Genomic DNA, 25000 nt, shown 5'->3' on the forward strand with positions numbered 1-25000 from the left:
TGGGCCTGCTTCCGACACACGCGTCCGACTGGTTGGCCTTCGTGGAACCACAAGCTCGGTTGGAATACTCCGGCGGTGGTATGTCGTTTTTGTAAATGGTAAGTTTGGGCGTGGGAAACGTTTCCCGGTAGCTGCATTTTACGAACCAAAATTCATAAATTAATTCACTGTTAAGTAAATATGTATAAGGAATATTACACCTTTGAAACATTCTGATTCTGCGGAAATTATTTTGAGAAATACGACAAAAGAACGTTCCTGTAAAATAATTGAATTAAATTAAAAACTTTCTTAGTTTTACAGCCAAGAAAAATCAATAAGTTTTCTTGATTTAAAATATCTGCATGTTTATTGCAACATTAACGGGTAGAATGTCTCTTTGATAGTAGTAAATTTTTTTACCACGAAGAAATTGCTGTATACACACGTGAAGCTAAAAACAATATTTTGTTCATTACTTTTTTGTGAGTACTACTGAAAATTTAAAATCGGTCGTTTCCTTCGAGTCAACAATTTATAACCCCTGAAGAATTTAAAGTAGGACCTAAATAATTCACAGCTTGTTCTTTCAGTTCATTGTCTTCAAAAACATCTTAATCTCTAACTTTTTATTAACATTTTTCTTAATAACGAACCATAACCATGAGATTTAACATGATGATTTGAGGGTAGTGAAAGCGAAATTAATAAAAAAAAACGAAAATATTCAAAAGTGAATCAATTTAGTTGACAAATGTTAAAGTAACAAAACATGATGGTTAAATATCGTCCAGCAAAATTCCCATAAGCTTCATGGTTTTTTATGTTGATCCATAAAATCCTTTATTGCGTCGTTGGTTCTTTCCCATAGCTTAGAGGGTTCGTCCACTCGGGGTACCTGCAAACAAAACGAAATTCACACGTGATCTTGGTAAATTAGGATTATCACTGCCCAGTCGAAATCACACGTACCTCAAAGTTCTGGGAGAGGTACACTCCCGTGTAGACTCCGGCTCCAAATGTGAGCTGAAAAGTATAGAGAGTGTTTAGTTGTAATATGTCTTGTTTTTCTTGAAAAAACTTCTAAGATAGTCTAGGTTGTTTTAAAATTATTTGATCAGCTAAGTGACATACAAAAATCTAAATCATCTCAAACAAAGCTAGTTGTCAGATCATGAAGATAAAAATAGATTCGTCATCAGCATTCAATTATATAACCTTTATTTCGGCTATAAGACACCGATGACTTAGACAAAAATAATTAACCTCTCAAAACTGTTATTCAACTGGAAAACTTTTTGCCATTCTTAAAAAAATGCTCCAACACTTACCAGAAATTTGATCATATCTGAAACGCCGAATGAATCCACTTTGACAGATTTGTATGGAACGGTGGCCAGCTGGAAGGAAAAAAATCCAAAAAACGGAGCAGGCAGCTGGTGATTTGTTTTGTTGATGATTGCGATGATAATGATGATTCTGGTAGGCGGAAAAAGTGGGGTTCTAAATTTCTTAAAGTTTCTTATACCACCGACCATTAAGAAATTAATTATAAAATAAATTCTAATAAAAAACGATTTTTTTAATACAGATTTTTTAAATTTTAAACTTGAAAAAAAAATTTTTTTTTTGTTAATTGGACAAATTTACCGTCCATTTTTTTAAACACAATTGTCCCACATCGATTAAATCCCGTGGGCATGGTTGAGTGCTCATTTACCTATATCACTTTGATATAAATGGGTATACCTTGACTTATAGCAACATAAATGTTTAGTGATACTATCTCAGTTCAATGTTACTGTAGGCATCAATCGATCACTTCCAACCATAAGTGAAACGGAACCCCTATAGATGCCAGTTCCGCGGCGTTTCACTAAAGCTCAATCACAAGGTCAACGTGGTCTGATCAGAAATAATTGTTTTACCTATTATTATTATTTTATGAACCTTTTCTCATATTCTTTTATATTTTTCAGATCATTTGGAAGTGCAGTTTTTTTTAGATATATTCAAGAAGTTAGAAAAGAGAAGGTTAACATATTTCAATACCATTCTCCTCCCAAATGCTCCAGTGGATGTGTATTTGCGGTTTATGAATTACCAAGGCTTATTCTTAATCTAGCTTTTTTCAATCACTGGGGGCTAATTGGATGAAAAGGATATTTTGTGGTTTTAGGTTTGTGAAATAAATCTTTCTCCTGTGTTGTTTTGACAGTATTATTTATATCGTTCAAAGCAAACATTCTTGGTTATTTTTAAATCTCATTAAAAAAGTAGATATGTGAGGCAGGTAGTATACAGCGATTCTCTAACGGTAAGACAGGCTATCTATATTTTGGTAAAATTGCATGATTCTGTGATGTAGCTTACTTCTATTATTAAGGCTGGAACAAATATCAATTTCTTCTCTTGTCAAATGATCCTTACCATATTGATAAATGATATGAACTAAAATCCTTTTTTTTCTTTTTTTTTTCTCTTCTCTTTTTGTTCTCTGTTTTCTTTTCATGTATCGTGGCATGCACTACCGACAAATGGTTTGGTTCATAATGACCATGAGCGTCGAGTTTTGAAAAACTCGGACAACAACATATGACCCGGACGATGGCTTCGCATGATGTGTTTTTCAGCCCGAGGATTTAGCTAACAATCAACAGCTGATGATGGTGTCCTGTAACTTGGTGAGAATATCTGTCCTTTTTATTTTTAATATTTTGAATGCCCAACAACCATAGTATGTAGATGCTTGGGCAGTATGTAGAGGCCAGTCTTCAACCCCCCTTGTCCTTCCTCCAACTGGTGTCATGAGGGGTTAGTTTATCATCTGGAACTGCATTTTGTCCATATTCAGCCGAAGTAGATATAATGCAGTGCATGATGGTGTAACTAAACTTTAAAATTTCTTCTCCAACATATCATCTAACTTTCATTTCAAGCGTCAGTTCCCCGAAGTATTTAAACGCCACAAAACAAAAAGGTTTACCAAAATGTCTCAAATCAAACATATATGTCGGCATTATTGCTGACTCAACCATACATCATGGCTTATTCAACAGATATATGATATGATATGCTCAGTGATAAATGGACATGGAAGAACCAAATGGATATTTTTAGCAAACAACTGTACATTTCTATTTTTTCGTGATAGCCGTATCAACCATAAATAAGTTTGTTTCAGCATTCGGCACCACCTTTTGTTGAATCATTCTGTATATTGTTAGTGCATAAAATTTGTTATCACTTCTATGAGTGGTGTTTCTACATTGTATCAATTCATAAATAGTTTTTTTTTTTCAATATTTAAATAAGTAGTTTTAAACAACAATCTCATGGTTGCTTAATTTTTTTTCAATAATGTAATCTCTTTTTCACTCAGTGGCGATAAACATGTCAGAATCGATTTTTGCTGCCAACGTGAAATCATCAAAACAGATGAAAGAAACATGAACAGAACCGATGCCATCGGACGGAGCGAGCGATCTTCGAGTGTCTGACTGAGAGCCAGCCAGCAGTCAAAAGTTTTCCTCTGTGTTGTGCGAGTCTTCGAACCGTCGTAATCTAATACACACTTTGCCAGTCAGCCAGCAGTACAGATTGTGGGAGAAAACTCTCAATAAACTTGCACTTGTCATCACTGTTCGGAAAAACCTTTGCCACGGAACAAACGGCAATTTGTGATTCGCGTCGAACGGGATTAACCGATACCGGACCGACGACGGATTCCTGGAAGCCAGCTTGCTTACCGTGCCAGATCCGATTCGGGTAGATTCCGAACTTTTACATCACTTGGCATATCACAGCAGCAGCACCAGCAGGCAGATATGGTAAGAGCCGATCGATTTCTGAACCCTCCTCCTTGCTTCGTTTTGCCAATCTCTCTTCTCTCGTCTTCCTTCTCCTACCTATTTTCCCCCTGGCTGGGCTGGAGCGGGCGGCTTCTGTCCGTGTATACCGTACGCCCCTTCCTTGGTCGAAGAACTTGCGGTTTTTTTCTCGTTCTCTGCCCATGGAGGGGGTGGTGAAATGTGAGGTGTATGAACTCTTGCTTTGTGATTTTTGATATTACCTACCTGTTTTATCATTCACCGAAAAAAAAACAACGTGTAACATTCATTAATTAACACAACGAGAGAAGAGATGTTTCTATTCGTATTACCTTCTGTATTATTCTACCAGATCAAAGCCACAGAAAAACAGAAAATAATCAATTCTAAAATTTTATACTTTATATTATAGGATGATTGCAAAAGCTTTCAGAGTAGGAAAATTTAATTTCAATTAAGTTAGCATGTAGATATTAGCCAAATAGCGCTCACCACGGTAGTATCTAAAATTCATCTAGATGGATCAATATGATGAGTATTATGATAGCACCAGCGCTATCTACGTAGATTTTTGGCTATTTAAAAAAAACATTTGAAAAGATACTTGAACGTGGTTACTATTTTGTTTATGATGTAGCGAGGAATCGATGATTAATCGAAAGCAATGATAAGGCGAACAAACTCTTATGTGAATAAATCTAGAAATACTATGAAATTTTTAAACATTTGCTACCTCTATGGGATTTCTTTAACCTTTTGGACATAATTAAGGGTACCTGATCGATTTACATTAAAAGATGTAAAATAATGAGGCACCTTGTATTAAAGTTGTTATACTTCATCAGTAAAATGTATCAACAACTTCGGTTCAGACTTGAATGTAGTCGTTACTCTTTGCATCAAATTGTCCAACGCTATGATACCTTTTTAAACTCTTATTTTACTATTGCAGTCTTTCGCTGAACGACTTGCCGGGCTGATGGCCCGCCCTGGCCAGGACAATGTACCCAGGGACGATGTGCCATGGCATCTGAAGTACGGAGGACGTGCCGTTGGGATCGTCGGTGGATTCTGTAAGTATATTTCTTCTCAAATTTCTACCTCTTATTAAGGTGCTACCTTTACTACCTTTCAAGTTCAAAAATTTCTTTGTCAAATCAAGGTCAAATAAATTCTCGAAAAAAATCAATTATCTGTGCCAGAAAGATTGGAGCCAATTGTTTATTTAGAATTGAAAAATTTCTCGTCCATTGAAAAATTGATCTACATTTCCAAACTTCAAACCAAAATCTCGAACAACTTCGAGAAGCTGCGTTGTTTGTTTCCGTTTTTTTTGTCAACCCATTCAGCAACTCAATTTACAACTGTTGTTTGCATTCTGCCCCGCATTCTAGCTACATTCATAGACTGCGCTTTCGCGTCTAAGCTCTCATTCTGATAAGATAAGCTTTTCTTATTCGGAACAACCAACCTAACTAAGTTTTGTAGAACTCGTTGTCGCAAATTGACCCTAGGGTAGCGTTGCACAAATTATTACCAACTCATGATTTTTCCTTGTTCAATGTTAAAAGACAAACCACAATTCGAACATTGGTTTAACGACCTTAGTATGAATCACGAAAAAAAACAATACAGATAATGACTGAGATGGAATTCTCTCAGAAAGGTAGAAACAACTTTCAAGATAAGTTTTCGGACACGCGGATTACAGAAAAAAAACCCACATTGGTTATAGAATGGTGAGCACACAGATTATTTATAGAAATTGATTTTTGGGATACAAAAAGCATTGAAAAACTAATTTCTGAACTTGACAAATTGACGAAAGTTTAATTTTTTACGCTACTCTCGTGTAAAGTTTCCTCTTCTGTCCCCCGTTCTGTTTTTTTTTCCGGGTCAGTCAGGTAGCTTATAAACCTATAAAAAAAGAATGGTGTAAACACAGATTATTTACAGAAATTGATTTTTGGTATACAAAAAGCATTGAAAAACTAATTTCTGAACTTGACAAATTGATAATTTTTTTTCCAAATATGCCTTTTTTATTATTATGACTTCTTATGTGATTTTATTATTTTCATAATGTTTTTTTTTGTCGCTTAAACCATACTTGTCACGTTTTTTTTTTTTCCATTTTTTGTCATATTACTAAGGCTGGAACAAATTTCAAATCCTTCTTTTGTCACTCGTAGTCGGAACATCGCGAGGGGGGGACAATATAATTCGAAAAACAAATAAATTGGAATAACTTGCACGGAAGCTTGTATGCAACATAATTGCATACTATATCGTTGCACAAAACCTATAAATCAAGTAATTTTTTATCGAATAATTCAATCAAATCAAGAAAACAAAAGGTGAAATAACTCCCATCTTCATAAATTTGGTTTTTGGTCTTGTAATCTTATTGATATTGGAATTTTTTTTATCGAAATTTACATGAATTACTTCAAACTTCATTTATTTCCCCCCTCGGGTTTTTTTTTGGAAATTTCGAAGGGGAGAGGGGGGGTTGGGTGACAAAAGAAGAAATTGATATTTGTTCCAGCCTTATTGAGGCGCTTTAGATCAGAGGGGTCCAAGTGCCTATTTGATAGTTTCGAGAAAACGCGCTTCAAAGTTGTCAAGTTACTCGATTATTTTTTCAAATATCTTTCGAATTCGAGCAGTTTTAATTCAATAGAAATAGTGTTCAAAAAAATTATAAAAAAATCGAGTTTCGCACCAGATGTACAGTGAGGGGCAAAATAAAGTGTTCAAATTATTTTTTTATCATTTCTTTTATTTTTCTGGTTAAAATTCACCGAAAACACATCGTAATCATTTTTAAAATATTGTTTATTATGTTCTTTTCAATTTTTGTTAATGTTGCGCTGGTAAAAAAGAAACAATTAATATTCCAAAAAAAAAAAAAAATGGGCAAAATAAAGTGTCCAACTCAAAAATCAAAATAATTTCGATAAGTTTCCATCGCGAGGCCTCTCGAATTTGTTTGTTTTGTGTATTTTGACGTTTCATAAACAACTGGCTTGGCTCTGGAGTATTCAAACAGGTGTCTACATTCGAATAAGTCGTAAAATATGGAGAACGTATAAATTTCTGATTCCATTCCGTTGTCCATCCGGAAACTGGTTGTTCGTGATGTGAATAACGGTCAAACGCACCGGGAAGTGGCCAAGCACTACGAAACCAGCAAGACAGCGATATCAAAAATCATGAAGAAGATGAAAACGTTCGGATCGGAGATGGACCGCCCAGGAAAGGACTGTAGCCCAAGACAGATGCCAGAACGGACAAGAAAATCATTCTTGAAGTGAAGAAACACGCAATAATAACGATCCGGCAGATACAGGAAGAGCTCCAATTTTCGGTATTGCGTTGTACTGTCCGTCGCCGCATCCATGCAAAGGAGTACGGCCGATGACATAGTGAGAGCGATGCGATGCGAATTGGCGAACGCGGCCAATGCGAACTCGACCGGCGGAACAAACTGACATCTGCTTCGCCGCGTTGAGTATGTCAGGTTTAAGCGATTCACATATATTTTCATCAAATGTGGTTCGCCGCATTGAATCGCATTTGCCGGTTCGCATCGCATCGCACTCACTATGTCATCGGCCTACCACAGAAAGATCGCAGTGAAAAGGCCTTTCGTCAGCCAGGTGAACAAGGCTAAGCGTCTCAAGTTCGCCAGGGAACACGCTGATAAACGGCTCGAGTACTGGAAAACATTGTTGTGAGCCGACGAATCCAAATTCGAGCTATTCAACCGGAAGAAGCGGGATCATATGTGGCGCAAGTCGGGTGAGGAGCTCCAAGATCGCCATATCGAAGGAACAGTCAAGCACGGAGGAGGTAACGTGATGGTGTGGGGGTGCTTTTCTTGGGGTGGGGTGGGCAATTTGGTAAAAATTGACGGAATCATGACAGCTGAGTCATATTCCAATATCCTGCGGGAAAACCTCGAGGTATCCCTCATCAAGACGGGCCTCGAAGAGCGCTTCGTTTTACAGCAGAATAACGATCCGAAGCATACGGCCAATCTGATGAAGTCATTTTCCCGTTCCTGCCGCATCAAACCCCTTGAATGGCCCCCACAAAGTCCTGATCTGAACCCCATCGAAAATCTGTGGGCCATCCTCGATGCTCTGATTGATAAGACTGGTGTGACAAATTAAACATACTTATTTTGATGCCATGGAGCATGCGTGGAAGGAACTCGACCCACAACACTTGCACAACCTTGTTGATAGTATACCAAAGCACTTGCAGGAGGTGTTGAAGGCCGAAGGAGGCCTACCCATTATTAAATCGTTCTTGTTTGCCTTCAGTTTGAATCAATTTGAAGCTGTACCGATCTGGACACTTTATTTGGCCCCTGTTTTTTTTGGAATATTACCTTTTTTTTCTATCAGAAATTTTGTTTTTACCAGCGCAACATTCACAAAAATTGAAAAGAACATAATAAACAACATTTTAAAAAAGATTACGATGTGTTTTCGGTGAATTTTAACCAGAAAAATAAAAGAAATGATAAAAAAATAATTTGGACACTTTATTTTGCCCCTCACTGTACATTGAAACATTAAGAACCGTTAGGTGTATATAGTTAACCCAAAATTGATGATTTTGGACTTGCCTCCCCTCTGATTCTGAGGGCCTCAATTTATACCTATTAAGAGATTTTTGACATTTTTATCGTTCTTGTCCTTTTGGAAATATTTGGTTGTTTTTAAATTTCAGTAAGTTTTGTCGATTTTGTCTTTTTGTAAAAGATAATCCTTTTTTTCGGTGTGTAAAAGACATCAATTTTTATTTTTGTAATTTTTGTACATGATCAAATTTGACACAAAAACATTTTGTTCATTTATGGTGTTTTTGTTTATTGCCAGTGGCAACCTAGTTATCCACGAGTTTTGCCCTAGCTGCTGTTATTGTGTTCTTTTTTTAATTCAGAAGTCCACTAGTTTTGCCCGAGGTTGGATCCTCAAGCAGGCGGTTGCAACCCGTAAAAGTTGTCAGTGTTGGGGGTCAGCATAAAGTTGACTATAGCAACCATATATTTGCATCGTCCCGGGTGACGATTCTGTTTGTTTATTCTGAGACAGTTTTGCCCCGCGCCAGTGAAAAAAACGAAAACGGCATTAGTCACTCCTACCTTTGCAAGCGCTTATTCACATTTTTCCCTTCTCGTATCTATTCCAGTCGCCGTGTTGTTCGGACTGTACAACTGCATCGGCATTCTGCTCGGGGACGTCGGCTGCCTAGTCGGTGGCATCCTGCAGATACTGGCCGGCTTTGTGGTGCTAGCAATCGAGGCACCGTGCTGCTTCATATTCATCGACTACGTCCAGCAGGTGGCGGAGAAGGCCGATCAGCGGCCGTACTGGAACCGGGCCGCCTTGTACTGCGGGTAAGTATTTGAAATCTTTAAATTTTTGACCCCAATTGACGCATGAAATGGTTTCATCTTACAGGATTGCCATCCCACCTGTAATCCTGTGTCTCGGATTGGGAAGTTTGTTCGGCTGTGGATTGATTTTCGTGACCGGTATGATCTATGGAATGATGGCCCTCGGCAAAAAGTGAGTACAAATTTTTCTGTAAATTTCAAGAACTTTATAAAACACCAAATAGATCAGGTAACATCGGTTGTTCGTCAAAATTTAAACAAAAACATGAGGGGAAGTCAAGAACTAACAATCTACATCGTGTGTGTGGTTTCTGTCTATTCCTTTTTTTCGCTCACCTCTCATATGCCGCTAACATTTCTGCACCCGTGTGTGAATACGATAATCCTTAATTCGAACGTTTCGCCGAGCAGAGGCTCCCGCGAGGACATGGCAGCCATGGCCTCCCCGAACGCGATGTCACCAGTACAGGGCGTTCCATCAACGGATCAGCATTCGACTCTAATGGAGGATCCCGACGTATGGCGTCCAACATAAACCACTCGCTAAAAAAACTAGAAATAACAAACCACTCCTCTAATAAGCAAAACATAAGCTAATACCAAACCGTTAAAATCTTACACATTAGAAACCATTGAACCTAGAAGTATCGCGTTGTGTTAACTGCTCGACGTCCTGAACTAACCTAGAACAACAGAAATTTCTAATCAAACAACGGAAACACTAACAAATCACCAGAATTCACATTTCCACAAAAGAACACACTGACAATTCAGAAACTTGAACATCAACAATCTCCATTAAATCAAATATAAAGGGTAAAAATCGCGCGGAACGTAATGTCACTCGACGATCGACGATCATGCCAAGGATAAAAACCGTCGAGGAAGGAGCTATTTGTTATACTGAAAAGTAATGAAAAAAGCACTGAAAAAGACTACCACTAATCGAACACGGACACATTCACACACAGAAATTTCATTATTGAAATCAAATTGTTAAGAAATATTGAAAAGTCAAACCAAATCATGAATTTAATCTCTAAGGAAATATGAAACTAGAAAACGAATAAATAAGAAAATCTCTAGCTAAGTTAAACGTTGGACAGAACAACAAAATACAATGACGACATATTATTGAACACAAAAAAAAAACGTAAATCATAAACCAATATATTCGAGTAGTAAAAGGAAAACCACCCATACGATAATTGCATTGTTGCGTGCCCATTTTAGTTGAAGATTGGAATGAAGAAAATAACGGACAAATTGTATTCAAACCGCTATCGATAGCCAATAGAGTTAGGAGAGGAGACCATCGGAGAGAGTTACTTCCGATGCCGATGACACGACACGTACATACATACCTATAAGTATAGAAAAATAGTTGGGATAACACGTTGGAATGTGGATGTAGCAAACGGACGACCGAAGAATACCTACACCAAACACACACATACAGAATACATATACAGAAAAAAATGCTATTAGAGTAACCACAGAGAATAATTTATCTAGTAAGACAAGTTTTACTCAAACTGCCTGTTAGGAATAATACGCGTAGGTACAGTGCCCTTAGTAATGAAGAATATCTAATTACGTTTATGTTGTGTTTTGTGCATGCTTTTTACTAACACAGTACATAGTTAATTTGTTATGAATCCTTATTTTGTCTTTATTACGCATAACCCAAAAACCCCGCAAATCGCTAATAATATGTTACCTACCGAGTTACACATCGTTAAACATTGTTATTAGTTCAGCTTTTCATGGAATTTAAATCGGTTACTCTTAGAAATGATCTTTCCCAATGAATTGTCCAAAAATAACTGATAGTTATTTGCCGAAAAAGAAAAGTTGAATTTCCATAGATTTTAAAATTTGATTTTCACTCGAAGATTCGGGTTAACCCTTTCCTTCTCACGAGGTTTTTCACGCGAAGAGGTTAGACAATGCTAGATAAGGCATTTTTGGAAGTTTTTCAATGAAAATTTAGCGTCTTTAACTCAATTACACACAATTGAAACAGCAAGTTGTTTTTTTTTCTCCGTAGGACACAATAAGGCATGTTTTTTATATGCTTGGATTTCGTATTTTGCCTACTCACAGGTCATCTTCCTTTTTGTGGTACCTAATATATCCACATCAAACAGTGCAATATTTTTTCACTGGCAATTGCTGGAAAAGATTGGGCCCGAGGTTCATTTGGCTGTGTCATAGTTATTGAACCTGATTGTATAGAAAATCACAAAGCTGTTTCGTTCATGCCTGCTAAATATGTGATAGCTGTAGAGAATGTTGAATGAACGGAACGCTATGTGAATTTCTATAGAATCAACTTCCATGACATGGCCAACTCAACTTCGAGTTCGGTCTTTTATATAATAATTTACATGGCAGAAATCTTGCATTGTTGAATCAACCCAACACATTGGCTGATTCAACCTCCTATGCATTGATGCTGATTGAACCGTTATGTGAATCAAGTCAAATATTAGCGATACGGAAGAAAGTGAATTACATACTTATGCAAAACTTTGGCAAACAAAAGCTTTCTCTCAAAACAACTCAATAAATCCTCGTAATTTAATTTTGTTTCTTGTTAGTTTTTTTAACCTGTTAAACTTATTTTTCTTTTTGAGAATATATCCACTGATTATCTGATTATCGCTATCTAATTTCAGTGTTCATTGTTCTATTTATTTATTTGGTATTATTTACTGCTTATCATATATTATAATTGTAGCATTTAGTAGCTTGAACTTTTTTCAATATGATTATCTATTGTTTGCATTTAGAAACTCGATGAATATGAATAGTTGAGCACATTGAATAACCACCACTATTCTTTACGATTTTTCCCCCGAAACACAGAGCGTCACTCACGGAAATGCGAGCGGCGGCAGCGGCCTCGGCCGCTGAACAGGGTCGGTCCGGCGGTGTCAGTACCGGTTCCGGCGGCGGCGGCAGCGTGCCCGGCTCTCAGGGAGCACCGAACAGCAAACAGAGCTCGACCCTGGTCAACAACGTGCAGCCGATCGCGTATAGCATGCCACCACCGTACGATAGTGTAGCCTAAGACAAGAATTAAAACAAACAACAACAAAAATCATACAACAATATAATCAATAAGAAGAGATCAACAGCAACAAACAACATTTGCGAAGAGAGTAGGTTATAATAAACAAGGTTCGCAAGGACGCGGTCGGAAGCTGTGCTCTAGGAGGCAAACGAGAGATTTCAAAAAGGAAATATCCTTCGAGAGGATATCTATCCAAACAAAACTTACAAGCAAAATCTACTTTCCCGAAAAAAAAAATCGGGAAGCCTAAAAGTTTTTCCCCATCATATGTGTACCCTCTCACCCAGAAATCTGTTGACAGATTCCGAAGCCATCGATCGAAGTTGTATTGTAGTATATACGGAAAGATAAAAGGAAGAAGAAAAAACCTCAAGCATTAGGAACGAAAATGTCAAACTACTACTACTGAGCTGTCCTCCGTTATAAGTTAGTATATAATTAGGGTATTATTTTGTCGTTATTTCGTTGATATTAACGAACTTTAATTATGCGTTATTTAGTGCAGTTTGAACGATTGATATTCACGAACATGCAGATTATGATTGTGGCATGTTCGCATGTTCCATATACAGTGCTGAAGCAACAGAAAAGTTTCGTTCTAGCAGAGCGTTGAGTGATCTGGGCAACCTTAGGCACTTAGGTACTATTTCCATTTGTTAAGAATCTTCAATGATTGTGTTTTCATATTTTAGTCGAACAGTTGTTCAACCGTAAATTTAAGATTCAGAAATTCGTTGAAACATCCCAATAGTAGGGAGCATTTTTTTTTATTTTGTAGAAGAATTAATAGATATAACTTCATGATTAACACAATAAGATGTTTTCCAATTTATGCAACTTTTGTTCTAATCAATTGTATGGTCACTCAACATCTGCTAATCCTTTTGATGAAGTCAAACATTTGTTGATGGAATTGTTTAAATTACCCATATACACGCTTGTCGCTTTTCAATTGTTTTATCTGATAAGGTACAGTTTCGGAACGAATCCCCTAAAGCCGAAAAAGAAAGACAAAACTTTTATGAAGTGAGACATGTGTAATGGTTGCTAGCAGTTTCAATTTAAAACAAATCAGGAAAAAAGGAAAACCTTAAATGAACATCCCCACAAATTGTGTGTCCAAAAACCCATATGCACTATACTATCGTTTATGAATTAAAATTTATAGCTACTAGAAAATGTAGAACCGATAATGGAAAACAAAATTAGTTAGCCAAACTTTATTTATTACTGATCGCTTGTTTTAGTCGATTATATAATAGATCCTGGATCCAAACAAGGAATGCGCGAATACAAAGCAATTAACTTATATATTCTTTAGTATCAAGCCGAATCAGTAGTATAAATTATTGAAGAAGCACTCTTGTAATAGGAACCAACTGTAACATTAAAAATTATGATTACTAAAGCGAAGACTGCAAGTTGAAAAAAAAGTCAAAGTAAACGACCCCATCACCGGATGAAAAAAGTGACGGGGCTCACTACTCTTACCTTATGTTGTTTTTCTTAAGTAATTTAATCAGAAATCATTCCCATGGATTCAAAAGTAAACACGTCTCGAATAATTGGCAGTCAGTTTCGATTCGATGTAAAAGCATTAACTCGTTAGCCTATATTAAAGTTGCAATAAACTTTGCAATATTTATGAGAAGAAAAAAAAACATAACTCTTATAAAAATCATTCCATTGTGCACGCGCTTTGCCATAACGAAAATCAACATATCGGACAAAGCATTTGTTGAGGAGGGAGGGAGCTTTAATCCAAATAGGGGCAAGTTTTGTGTGCAGACTATTTTCGGTTTCGGTTTTGCGCAGTGCTTTTCAGTTTAGCCCCAAATGAAAACAATTTGCTCACATTCAACAACAAGAATACACAAGAACAGTAAAAAATATCACCGGCAAAAAACCCGTTCAAATTACAGTGAATGAATTTTAACCTCTTAAAACCAACCGACAAAGAAAGGCCAAATTGAAGTCTTCTAAAAAAACATCACAGTTTTGTCCCCGTTCAATTGATGATTTTATCAGCGTATCGAGAAAATAGTTTGGAATTTCAAAATGTTGAATCGATTACCTAATTGAATACAAAAAAAAGTTGTTCGCCTTTCTCAGGATACGCTGGAACCTGTAAAGCTGAAATACACCAGTCGATTTTTTTCCTAAATCCACTTTTCGTTTGATGAAAAAACAACCAAATAAAATTCACCTGTCACAACTCAGACTATGAAACAAAATAAAATAGTTTACAGATAAAGCAAAATCGGAAGCAGGATCTGAAAAACTTGTTGCAAATAACCTATACATGTGTGTAAAAGTTCAATAATAAACAAAGAAGAAAAAAACAATGGATACCCTTAACGTGAAGCAAAAAAAAAAAGATAACAGCAACAACACAGCAAAATAAATCATTATGTAAAGAAATTATATTTACATAATATATTTATTGTGTATGATAATATACTGACAATTAATAAATAGAAAAACTGGAAAACCGAAATTGTACCCAGTAGTAGTGCTTTTGTGTTTTTTCATATCGTCGTGTAGGTCTACCTATACATTGAGACAATCCTTTTGCGGTGGGGGCTCACAAAACAGTGAATGTCCATTAACAAGAGTAAACATTGCTGGATTGTGGACGGTGTTGCGAAATTGTGTCAGCTTTAAATATCTAAACTCAAATTATTACTATCCTACCTACCAACATTGAATATCGCTGTTAGTTGACTGGTGTTGAAAAATTATTTCTGTTATCGACTAAACGATTGAGCCTTAATTTATGCTGTCATACAAAACCCAATTTAGTCGATTAAAAAGTGAAGTAATGATCCAAGACAACAATCTTTCATCGAGTGTTATAAGAAAGCGCCTTAAGTTATGCTATTAATTTTATTGTAAAAAAATGCACCATGAAACACAGACAATTTGACGCCATTGTACAGACAACGTACCTTTCGTTTTTTGTCCTTACACAAAATAAAATATCTAATTAATTAAATTTTAAGCTAATTTACATAAAATTATCTTCATACCTAAATTTCTATGTTTGATGCCTTCCAAAGAGTACTAGCAGATAGCGCCCTAGCTATCGACTAACGCGGAAAAAATTAACGCCTTTGCATAGTCAAGAAACACACTCATTCTTTAGATTTCTTTCCTTCATCAATGGACACAACCGACAAGTAGTTACAATTCGAAAATAATTTTATTATGCTCGAGAAAACAAACTTTACACATTAATAACTTGTTGCTTCTTCTAGATGATTTAAAATTGATCGCTCTAAGCAAAATTTCAGGCGAGCCTTACGACGACGACATCTCGGACGTAATGCATTCTAGGTAGAGTCTGGAGAATTTGAGTTGGTTTTTTTAATGCTTGTCTAAAGGAAAGTTACCAATTTTTAAACATGCACTAATTAAGCCAATTCCATTCCACGTTTTTGCGTTGCATTACCAAATCTATATGGGTATTATGCGCTCAAGGAGATTACATATAGATACATCGTCAATAGCCTCACAACAAGCATTCGGTGAGATAAACGTTACGTCTGTTCCAAAAAAATACATGGGCACAACTCTGCAAGCCTATGTAGGAATATCCATTTTCTTATTCCAGTTAGTTTTGTGTGTGTGTGGGTATGATTTGCCAAAGCGTCTTGCGTCTTGTTCATTTGAATATTCTATAATATCTTTATGTTCTTATTATATGGTTGAATAACAATGCCTGTTAGGTTTCCTTCCTTCTTTCATTTACTTGTTGGCAATGTTGAAGTTTTGCGTAAAGTCATATTCTATGGTCGGTATCACCGTTTGGACAAATTTAAGGAAAATGATTAGATACATGTGAACGCCCAACTCCCCGCCACCTTCCTCTACGGTTTGGATGATCTTTTTCATGATGTCAGCATGTCTGAAAATTAGATGGGCGTTGAGTAGGAAGGTTTAAAAATAACACCAAATGTTGATAACCTACTTGCAAGGATGGACAGATGCCATGTTCGGCCCGGGTAGATGTGGGTGCGCCTCCATTGTTACGGTTTTCTTCGCGTGATCCTGACTGACGTCCTCGTACATTTGCTCGACGGTGAGCGGTTTGCGATTCTCATCGTAACCCACCACCCACAATCGGGGTGTTTGGTAGTATTTGTCATATGTGATGTGCAAATCGTAGGTACGTGTATGAACTACAGAATCACCCTCGGCACCGGCGGCAGCAGCCCCTTCTGCCGATGGGTTCTTTTTGGCAGACACTTCGGGCGGTGCTACCGTAGCTACTGACTGTAAGACATTTGGAATATTTTAAGGAACTTTGTTTAATTTAATGTCTGCAGATGACCTACCGGATCCACCTCGTCCAGAAGACCACTCTCCTCGAATTCGTCCATATCGATGGCTGCCCCGTCATCGTCGTCGTCATCAGCATTGCACGCAGCATCCCCGCCGCCATCCTCGAAGTTGCTAGGATCGTCCATATCACCAGCCACGTCGTCAACTTTCGACCCGTCCAGTGTCATTTCACAGACCTTTTCCTCCAGCCCCGAACCGGACGCGCCTTCGTCCGGATTGAAGTGATGGGTCTCGACCCATCCGCCGTCCTGGTCACTCTCTTCCACCAAAGTTTCTTCGCCCACGTATTCCATCTGTTTACATCGTCGATAGCAGGGTACGTTTCGTGTTATGAGAAATTGTTTATCTAGAAATTGTTATTTTCCATTATTATTGGGTAAGAGAGTGCTAATAAGATAATCAATATTTTTCAAACCTTTAGGTAAGTATGGTTTTATCCGGCTATCATCTCCAACCGCCCAGGCCCATGTCGGACAGTGGTGAGTTAGATGGTCACCGGCCGCTACAAACTCCTCTGGTGTCAATACACCCGTTTCACGAAACTTCGATTCCTGAAATCATACAATTGAAAAAAAATCAATACATTACTAAGTCCAAGTCTTCTGATATCAGAGAACCACAAGTACCCACCTTCAGGACTGGAGTAAGATATTCTGCCACACCGAGAGCGGTGCCTTTCACCGAATTAATCACGTTCTGCATTGTCCCCTGATTAGGAAGGTTGTGTTGTGATGTAGGTACCTATTTCTCTTTGCAGAGCTGGACGTTTCGTATCGTATCGTAATCGCTGGCAAACTTTCCTTTGTGAGTCACTTTGCTGAAATTGTTCTATCAAATCTCTGTGGAAAGTTTGTTTCTAGTATTGTTAGAGCAAATCTATGGAACAAAAATTCCCCGTTTACTTACAGCTTCTACTATTTTTCTGCCACGGAGAACGAAAATATTCGCTGTCCGATGACCGACCGACAAGAGTGATTGTTTTTCTGACCGAAAGCACGAAGAAGTGCAGGCTCCATGGTTGTAGTTTCGCGAGCATGATTTTTGAGCGCGGGCATATGAGAATCTCGCCTGTCGAAACAGTGCTGCCAAAAGAAGCTGAAAATCGGATTTATCGAATCAGGACTTGTGCAGATGACTTTTGTATCTGATTGCAAGAAAACTCCTAAAAACTTGTTGAAGCATTTGCAATTTAATGTATCCCGGATACATTGGAATATCAACTCTTATGTCAGTGCACCTCGTTGCATTGAATTGAGGTATTTTAAAAGCGATGTGTTTTGAAATCAACCTTTGTTTCTCTGCGGCTATCTTCAGAAATTACCATGCTTGTTAATTTTTTTCGGTTGATTTAGTCAACACGCTTGAAAAATCGCTCAACGATGTACTCGGGACTTTGATACCATTTGTTATAGCGAAACTCATAAAATCGTTAGAAGGTTTTTTATTTCCATTTATCACAATTATGAGTCGATATATCGCCACACCATTCTCCAGTGTAGTCAGACGTTTAATCGAGGATTTTTTCGTTTGAGATAATGAATGAGCAAATGATAGTTTATTTGGTGATAATAAAAAAATGATTGACTTCTTATTGTTTTAGTTTTTGTTATCCAAAATTAAATAACTTTTTTGAGGAACTTTTTTATAAAAATTTTCAAATCCTGAACACCACTGCATTGATCAATAGTATGAGAAGGTGGGAGAAGCGGGAGAAGCATCTGGAAAATAATCCACGCATACTCTCCGTGTCCGATCTCTCCCTGTAAATTTTATGCTCAATATCTCACCAACACTCACACAAAGCGTACGAACTGAACACATCGGTCGAGTCGAGGCAATCGGATCCGGTCTCGATGCTTTTCTCCCTTCTTCTCTTTTGCTCTTCTTGCGATTGTCTATACTACAACGCTACACGAACACGACATGCTTTGCGTGCTGGGCAGAAAAATGAACCGAACGAAATATCAATCGATTTTTTCTCGCAAGCGCTCTTTGCCGCTCGATTTCTGTACTTTTTGTTGCTGCTTCCATTCCAGAGGGAAGGAGAAGAGCAACCTTTTCCCGTTCGATTCTGCCTTGCTTGCTGGTAGCACAGCAAACAGTGGGGTGGATTGCGGATCTTCGCCTTGCTACTTGTACTTTTTCCAAAGGACGAAATAATTATAAAATTTTAATTTATTGATGGGTTTTTCCAATATGCAACGTAAATGGATTTAACCAATTTAACTCAACATCAACAGAATTTTAACATTTTTTTCACAATAAGCCATCGATACTTCTTTTTGAAAACTGAGTCGAGGTTTTGTGATTTGCTGGCAACTTTCTCGGCTCGAGTATTCCGCTCTCCATCTTGATTTTGGTGTTTAGTCGGTCGGATTTGGTGAACGGTGTCACATTTTAGGTAGTTGAGTTGAGAATCTGAAGAAAAGTTTTGATAATCAGCAGCATTGTGCTCTATGCAGAGCAGTCTGAGCATACAGTTTTTGAGATCACGGATCACTTTGGTGTATTTTCGGTGTTCCGAAGTGGACAAATCTTTACGGTATTTAAGACGAATGGTAAAAGTGTGATAGAAATGAGCAAATTTTCCATCGAACGTCGCGTTTCAGAAATTCATAAGTTTCGGGTTGGCCAGAAGCCTAGGGTCGAAATAGTTTAAAATTTAAATTTAACGCCAGAAATAGTTGTGGCAATTGTGAGTTTTTGTGCGAGTGGATAGTTTTTAGTGGAATTACAATGTTTTCAGGCATGATTAGTGCGGTAAATGAAATTTAAATTTCGCTGTGGTTAATCGAAGAAAAAAAATTTCCAAGAGAAGAGACATCTTGGGAAAGTTGGCCTCTGAGGAAAAAGAAGCAGCGCCCGGAGCAGAAAAGAGCTACCAAGAGTAGATGGAAGGCTCTTGTGGTACAGGATATCCGCTCCCGAAGATCCTCCGGGGATCAAAACATCATCCATAAATTGAAATGAATAATATTTTACCCACGCCAGGGAAGCATCCTAAATGAAAATTTCAATTTTTCAAATTGGATCGAAATTTTAAGTAGGGGAAGAAGAAAACGCTGTTCAGTTTTTTTCTTTCGATGGTGCGCCTGTGGCCTACAGTTGCACGCACACTAATAGCCATTGGTGAACTCGCCACTACCACATTCTTGATCAGGGTGATCACGAAAAGCGAAACCGAAAAGAGTAGATTGGCAGAGCCAGTGGGAGTAAGCGAGAGTGCCAGAAATTTGCTGAGCCATTGGTAGTTGTGAGAGCGGCCCGAGCGCAGAAGCTCTTGAAGCGAGGGAACAAAACCAAAACTCGTAGTAAAAGAAAAAGAAGAAAAGCTCTGATCTGTTGAGTTGATTCCCCAGGAAAGAGATTGTCGGGGAGGGAGAAGAGCGTGACGTGTCGTCTTTGTAGTTGGGTATACGGGTCGTATGAGCAAGCGCGCGAGTTGCAGTGAGCTGGATGAGAGGAGTCAAGAGCAGGAGGGACAGGAGTACAGCGTTGTACTGCTGGGAGGAGCGTTTTGTTCAAGATAGTGCTGCCAGATTTGTAGTTAATTATTTGTGAAGAGAATTTGAGCGTCTCTTATGGGACTCTCTTAACTAAATTTTTATCAATGAAGTATTTGTTTACTTTCTGTGTTCCGTTTACAACTAGATCCTTGTTTTGAATTTACCGTAGCACCGAGATCTTTTTTTCCCTTGAAGTTGTCCCTCTTGTGGGACCGCTAGGGTCAGGGTGGCCTAACTCAAGTTTTGTTAAATTGTATGGTTCATCAACACGTTCAACAATAATTATCTTTTTCCTGATTATCTACATTTTGCTGGGACCTTAATTTTATTCGACAAATTGTTTGATCAATAGCAGTAATATTAATTGTAGCCGAAGTTTGAAAATTTCCACATTCTGTACCTGTTTTGATATTTATTTATGCCAGTTTATCTTAACGTATTTTTCATCCATATTATTTTTTGAAAAATCATAAATTTATGAACTTCATCATTTTATGTTGATATACGATTTATTGAATAAAGTAAAGGTGTGTTTGTGATACATATAATGAATATGTATTTTAAACATTATTTTAACTTTGTTAATAATTAATTATTCTCGAATTCTCTCTAATAATTCAACTCAAATCAGGCAACACTGTTAAACATATCTTTTCATTCATTTCAAAAGGTGTAATAAGTCTGCGATTTAAGGCCTCAATGAATACACTGGAAACCGAGTCAGTCAACGGAGAACTGTGCTGAACCAGGCGATAGTGAAGTGTTTAAAAAGTAGCTGTGGAAGAAATAAACCAAAAGGTTAACAGGTCTTGCTTTTGTTGTGAAGTTTTGAACAAGAGGGTGACATCGGGTCGGTTTTCTGCTGCTCGTACTTGGGTACCCTTACACATTCATTGATAGGCGTTAGTGGAAACAAATAACCCACAGAATAGAGAGAGAAGAAAAGCGAAAATGTCGCTACCGATAAACTCACTATACTCCCTTACGTGGGGTGATTACGGGACATCGCTAGTGTCAGCTGTCCAGTTGCTCCGGTGCCATGGCGACTTGGTGGATGTTACGCTGGCTGCCGGCGGTCGTAGTTTCCCGGCACACAAAATTGTGCTGTGTGCCGCTAGCCCATTTCTGCTGGATTTGCTAAAGGTAATTCAAATTTTATGATAAACAATCCATATTTTTTGTGTTTTATTTTTTCTGCAATACTTACGGCGTGTTCGTAAATTGATTTCTTCTATCGAAGTGATTTTTATTACCAATGCTGGCGTTCGTAAATTATAAACAAATGTCTGCAAAAGCATTGGAAAGTGATTTGACATGTACCGAAAAAAATCGATCGACTAAAATACATCATCCAAAAAATCAATTTACGAACGTGCCGTTAATCGTTAACAAGACTTATAAGTAAAACTCTTATTTTGAAACATAATTCAATAAATTTCTGGACGACATGCACTGACCCCCTCTGGCTTCAATGATAAGCAATTATTCCCTTCTGCCATTTTCTCAATTGAACTGGTCACGTTAATTTGATTAAGAGCAGCGTTATTAATAATTCGTTCAAATTGTCTAAATCTTGAAAACAAATTTTTGTAACGCATGCATCCTAGTAGATTGTCTCATCAAACATTTAAACGCTTATCATACAAATAGTTTTGTTTAACCCTCCAAAGCTGTTCGGGTCAAAATGACCCGAAGCGCACATTTAAAACCTCTTTATCATCATTCCAATATACTGAAGAGCTGGTAATTTTGACAGATCAAAATATGTTCTATGAAAATGATGATCAAATTGGCGACAAAAAAAATCAAATTTGAGTTTTGAAAATCGGTTCATAGGTAAATGAAATTCAGCTAAAGAAGCCAAAACTTGATGTCGTTTTTTTAAGTAAGATTTTTTTCTACCGGAAGATCTGAGATAGCGGTAAAAACTTTCATTGGACCCCAACATAGCTATGCATTGTCGGATAGATGGATTCTTGACTATTTCAAACATCAATGAAACACTTAAATACAGAGAAGCTGTTAGAAGTTATGAGTATTTTAAAAAAAAAATTGTTTTTCCGACCTTTTTACTTTCTGAACCAGTTTCTGATAACCTGGTAATACTTATCGACTTTATTTTGAAATGTTGATTAATTAGACTAAATTACCTATACACAATGAATATAATATCATCAAAATCGGTTAAAATTTAAGTAGCGCTGATGTGGTCTAGTGGATAGGCTGGCGCGAGTCTGGTAACCCAGGCGTACTGGGTTCGATTCCCGGTATCGGCAAGAAAAACTTTTGGGTTCGAATCCCATAAGTTGCCGACAGGTGAGATGCTTGGGGAGTAAGTAGAGGCCAGTCTCGAACCCACCCTTGTCCTTCCTCAAACTGGTATCAGGAGGAGTTGGTTTATTATCTTGAACTGCATTCTGTCCATATCCAGCCGGAATGGATATAATGAAGTGCATGATGGTCTAACCAACGTCTCATAATCGCTTACTATTCTACGCTGCCTACTCTAAACTTTAAAATTTCCTTCTCCAAACTATCTCTAATTTTCATTTCCAGCGTCAGCTCCCCGAGCTATTTAAACGCCACAAAAAAAAATCGGTTAAAATTTACAGCCAGGAGAACGAAATCAAACTACAATTCAAATTTTCCCGAAACGGATATTTTGTGAACGGCTTTGGAAGGTTAAATTTCAATATTTTCAAGATCGAAAATCGTAAAAATCAGTATAATAATATGTTGAAATATAGTTCCTCAACAATAGTTTGTCAATCGCAAAAATATATAGGTATATAAAAATAACAAAATGGTAAAATATGAAAAAACAAGAGTGAAGGTTCCCAAATACGATTTTTGATGAATTGTGAAGGATAATTAAAAAAACAATTATTTGCCTATCCTATACAGCATCCTAGTTCTTAACATTGCAATATTTTGATCTGGTTCTCTAAGAATTAGGGTTATTACTTTTACTGTTCACATGATAGAACCATCATTCGAATATTTTTTTATTCAATTTTTAAATATCATAAAAAAAACAAGAGAGTGTGATAACAAAATTTGGTTTTCATTTTAACATCATTGCACTAGTTAAAAATGTATCCTGATCGAATCCTTTTCCATTCCACCAACCAATTTACTTGCTAGGATGCGGAGGTAACCTCGATCCTAAAGCACAAAATGATTCTTTCATTCTCTCCTCTCTTTTCAAATCTTTCATTTGACTACTAGGACGTGGCTGGCGCCGTTATTGATGTTATTGATGTTAGATAGAGCATCAGTGAATGTGCTGTCCCAGACATAATTCTTTTGATCAATCAACAAAATTGATGGTCTCGGTCAATCACGGAGTAGTACCCATTTGGTGATGTGGAACTCTTTCTACTGAGCTATGCCTGCGATCATGCCATGCCATGCGATCTGGTTCAATGTTGTAAGGAGATGGCTTGTAGGTTGTCCGAGTTTTTCCAAACTTCACACACCTAAAATCTCAAAATACCATTTCCATCCAATCTGCCCCAAGAGATTGAAAAATGCTCGATTTAAGAATAAGCCTTCGTAATTCATAAATATGTTAACCCGATCAGGAGGGAAAAACTAAATTATATCAAGATGAGATATTTTGATACTTATTTTTTCCTATCTAAATGAGCTATTATTCAGTACTCGTAGGATGTTAAAATATCTCAAATTATAGCTTAGCTTAGCTTAGCTTGATTAACTACTCACATCCACCTTAAACCGTAAAACCCGAAGTGCATGGTTGTAGAAAATGTATGCATTGTTGGTTCCAAAAACATATGATAACAATCACTTCGAGGTCCACGATCGCTGGCGTGGCTCAGTAGAACAAGTTCCACATTGCCAATGGTTGCTACTCCGTGATTGACCGAGGCCATCAATTTTGATCAGAGGTCAAATGAATGGTGCTTGGGATTAGCAGCTCATTCACACTGCACAAAACTGATGCTCTCTCTTTTAACGTCAATAACAGCGCCGGCCACGTCCTAGTAGTCAATAGATAGATTGGAAGAAAGAGAAAAGGATGAAGATCTATTTTGTGCTTTAGGACCGAGGTTACCTCTGCATCCTACCAAAAAAATATTGGTTGGGAGAAGGGTTGAAGGAATTGATTGGGAGACACTTTTGACTAGTGTTACGATGAACCTTAAAAATTATTTTCCTAATCCCTATTAGTTTCAATTGAAAGCTTTCAGTTCATTGAAAGGCTTGAGTATGTTAAGTTTAATGGTGACAAAAATGAACTATGAATGGATTCTAAAAATTCTTGTTTCTAGTTGCTTCTTATTTCGAGTGAAAATTTAAATGCATAGTGCCGCAAAAATAGTCTCCTGATATTTAAAATAAGGATAGTAAACTCTTCGAAAGTAGTAGTTTGAATAAACACAACTTTGTTAATTTATAATCTCTAATACATTTTGATACAAGTTTCGGATTCAGTTCATAAAATAACAAAAAAAAAACATAACATGTATTTATCATAGAAACTGTTGGGAACTGGGCACCCTGCCTGAGAGTGCATACAGACGCAGAGGTAAACAAACAGACGCAACAACGACCGACATCCGTCGTTTCCATAGTTGCTTGGTATAACATTTCGCTGTGACATAGAACGTGGCAAGAAGAGAACTATTGTAACTATTTAATTTTTCATGTATCAAACATCTTATTTAATTTCCCCTTTACTGTTAGTAGTTGCGCCTGAGAGTTTACGTGGGCCTAGCCAGATAGTGCGATTACGAAGAAATCTATATTTATTTCGCAAGGTAGAATTTGAGGTTACATTTCCTAAACCCCTAAATACTTATAAATTCTGTATATCAGCCCCACA

The 25000-nt window shown here is 37.3% G+C and overlaps 3 protein-coding genes across 7 annotated transcripts; 1 reads left to right on the forward strand and 2 right to left on the reverse strand.

Moving 5' to 3' along the window:
* Nucleotides 1–593: 593 nt before the first annotated feature.
* On the reverse strand, nt 594–1460 carry LOC129743772 (uncharacterized). Its single transcript, XM_055735931.1, has 3 exons — nt 1311–1460; nt 952–1005; nt 594–877 (listed from the first exon to the last, which is right to left on the reverse strand). The coding sequence occupies exons 1-3, from the start codon at nt 1323–1325 to the stop codon at nt 791–793; spliced, it is 156 nt and encodes a 51-aa protein (XP_055591906.1). The 5' UTR covers nt 1326–1460; the 3' UTR covers nt 594–790.
* A 1980-nt stretch (nt 1461–3440) lies between these two features.
* On the forward strand, nt 3441–14798 carry LOC129743771 (calcium channel flower). 3 transcript variants are annotated; one of them, XM_055735930.1, is made up of 6 exons: nt 3441–3809; nt 4762–4882; nt 9015–9222; nt 9287–9394; nt 9634–9739; nt 12094–12289. In XM_055735930.1, the coding sequence occupies exons 1-6, from the start codon at nt 3807–3809 to the stop codon at nt 12139–12141; spliced, it is 594 nt and encodes a 197-aa protein (XP_055591905.1). In that variant the 5' UTR covers nt 3441–3806; the 3' UTR covers nt 12142–12289. The 3 variants fall into 3 exon arrangements, 2 of the variants coding, with proteins under 2 accessions (XP_055591905.1, XP_055591903.1); XR_008736678.1 differs by having other exon boundaries at nt 3445–3809; nt 9634–10783; nt 12094–12234; XM_055735928.1 differs by lacking the exon at nt 9634–9739 and having other exon boundaries at nt 3447–3809; nt 12094–14798.
* A 686-nt stretch (nt 14799–15484) lies between these two features.
* LOC129743770 (ubiquitin-like-conjugating enzyme ATG3) lies at nt 15485–17680 on the reverse strand. Of its 3 annotated transcripts, none has more exons than XM_055735927.1 (6): nt 17552–17680; nt 17276–17462; nt 17061–17196; nt 16639–16991; nt 16272–16576; nt 15485–16208 (listed from the first exon to the last, which is right to left on the reverse strand). In XM_055735927.1, the coding sequence occupies exons 2-6, from the start codon at nt 17345–17347 to the stop codon at nt 16049–16051; spliced, it is 1026 nt and encodes a 341-aa protein (XP_055591902.1). In that variant the 5' UTR covers nt 17348–17462; nt 17552–17680; the 3' UTR covers nt 15485–16048. The 3 variants fall into 3 exon arrangements, with proteins under 3 accessions (XP_055591902.1, XP_055591901.1, XP_055591900.1); XM_055735926.1 differs by having other exon boundaries at nt 17276–17484; nt 17552–17676; XM_055735925.1 differs by having other exon boundaries at nt 17276–17634.
* Between the last annotated feature and the right edge of the window lie 7320 nt (nt 17681–25000).

Source organism: Uranotaenia lowii, chromosome 2 (assembly GCF_029784155.1).
Source record: "Uranotaenia lowii strain MFRU-FL chromosome 2, ASM2978415v1, whole genome shotgun sequence".
Classification (NCBI taxonomy): Eukaryota; Metazoa; Arthropoda; class Insecta; order Diptera; family Culicidae; genus Uranotaenia; species Uranotaenia lowii.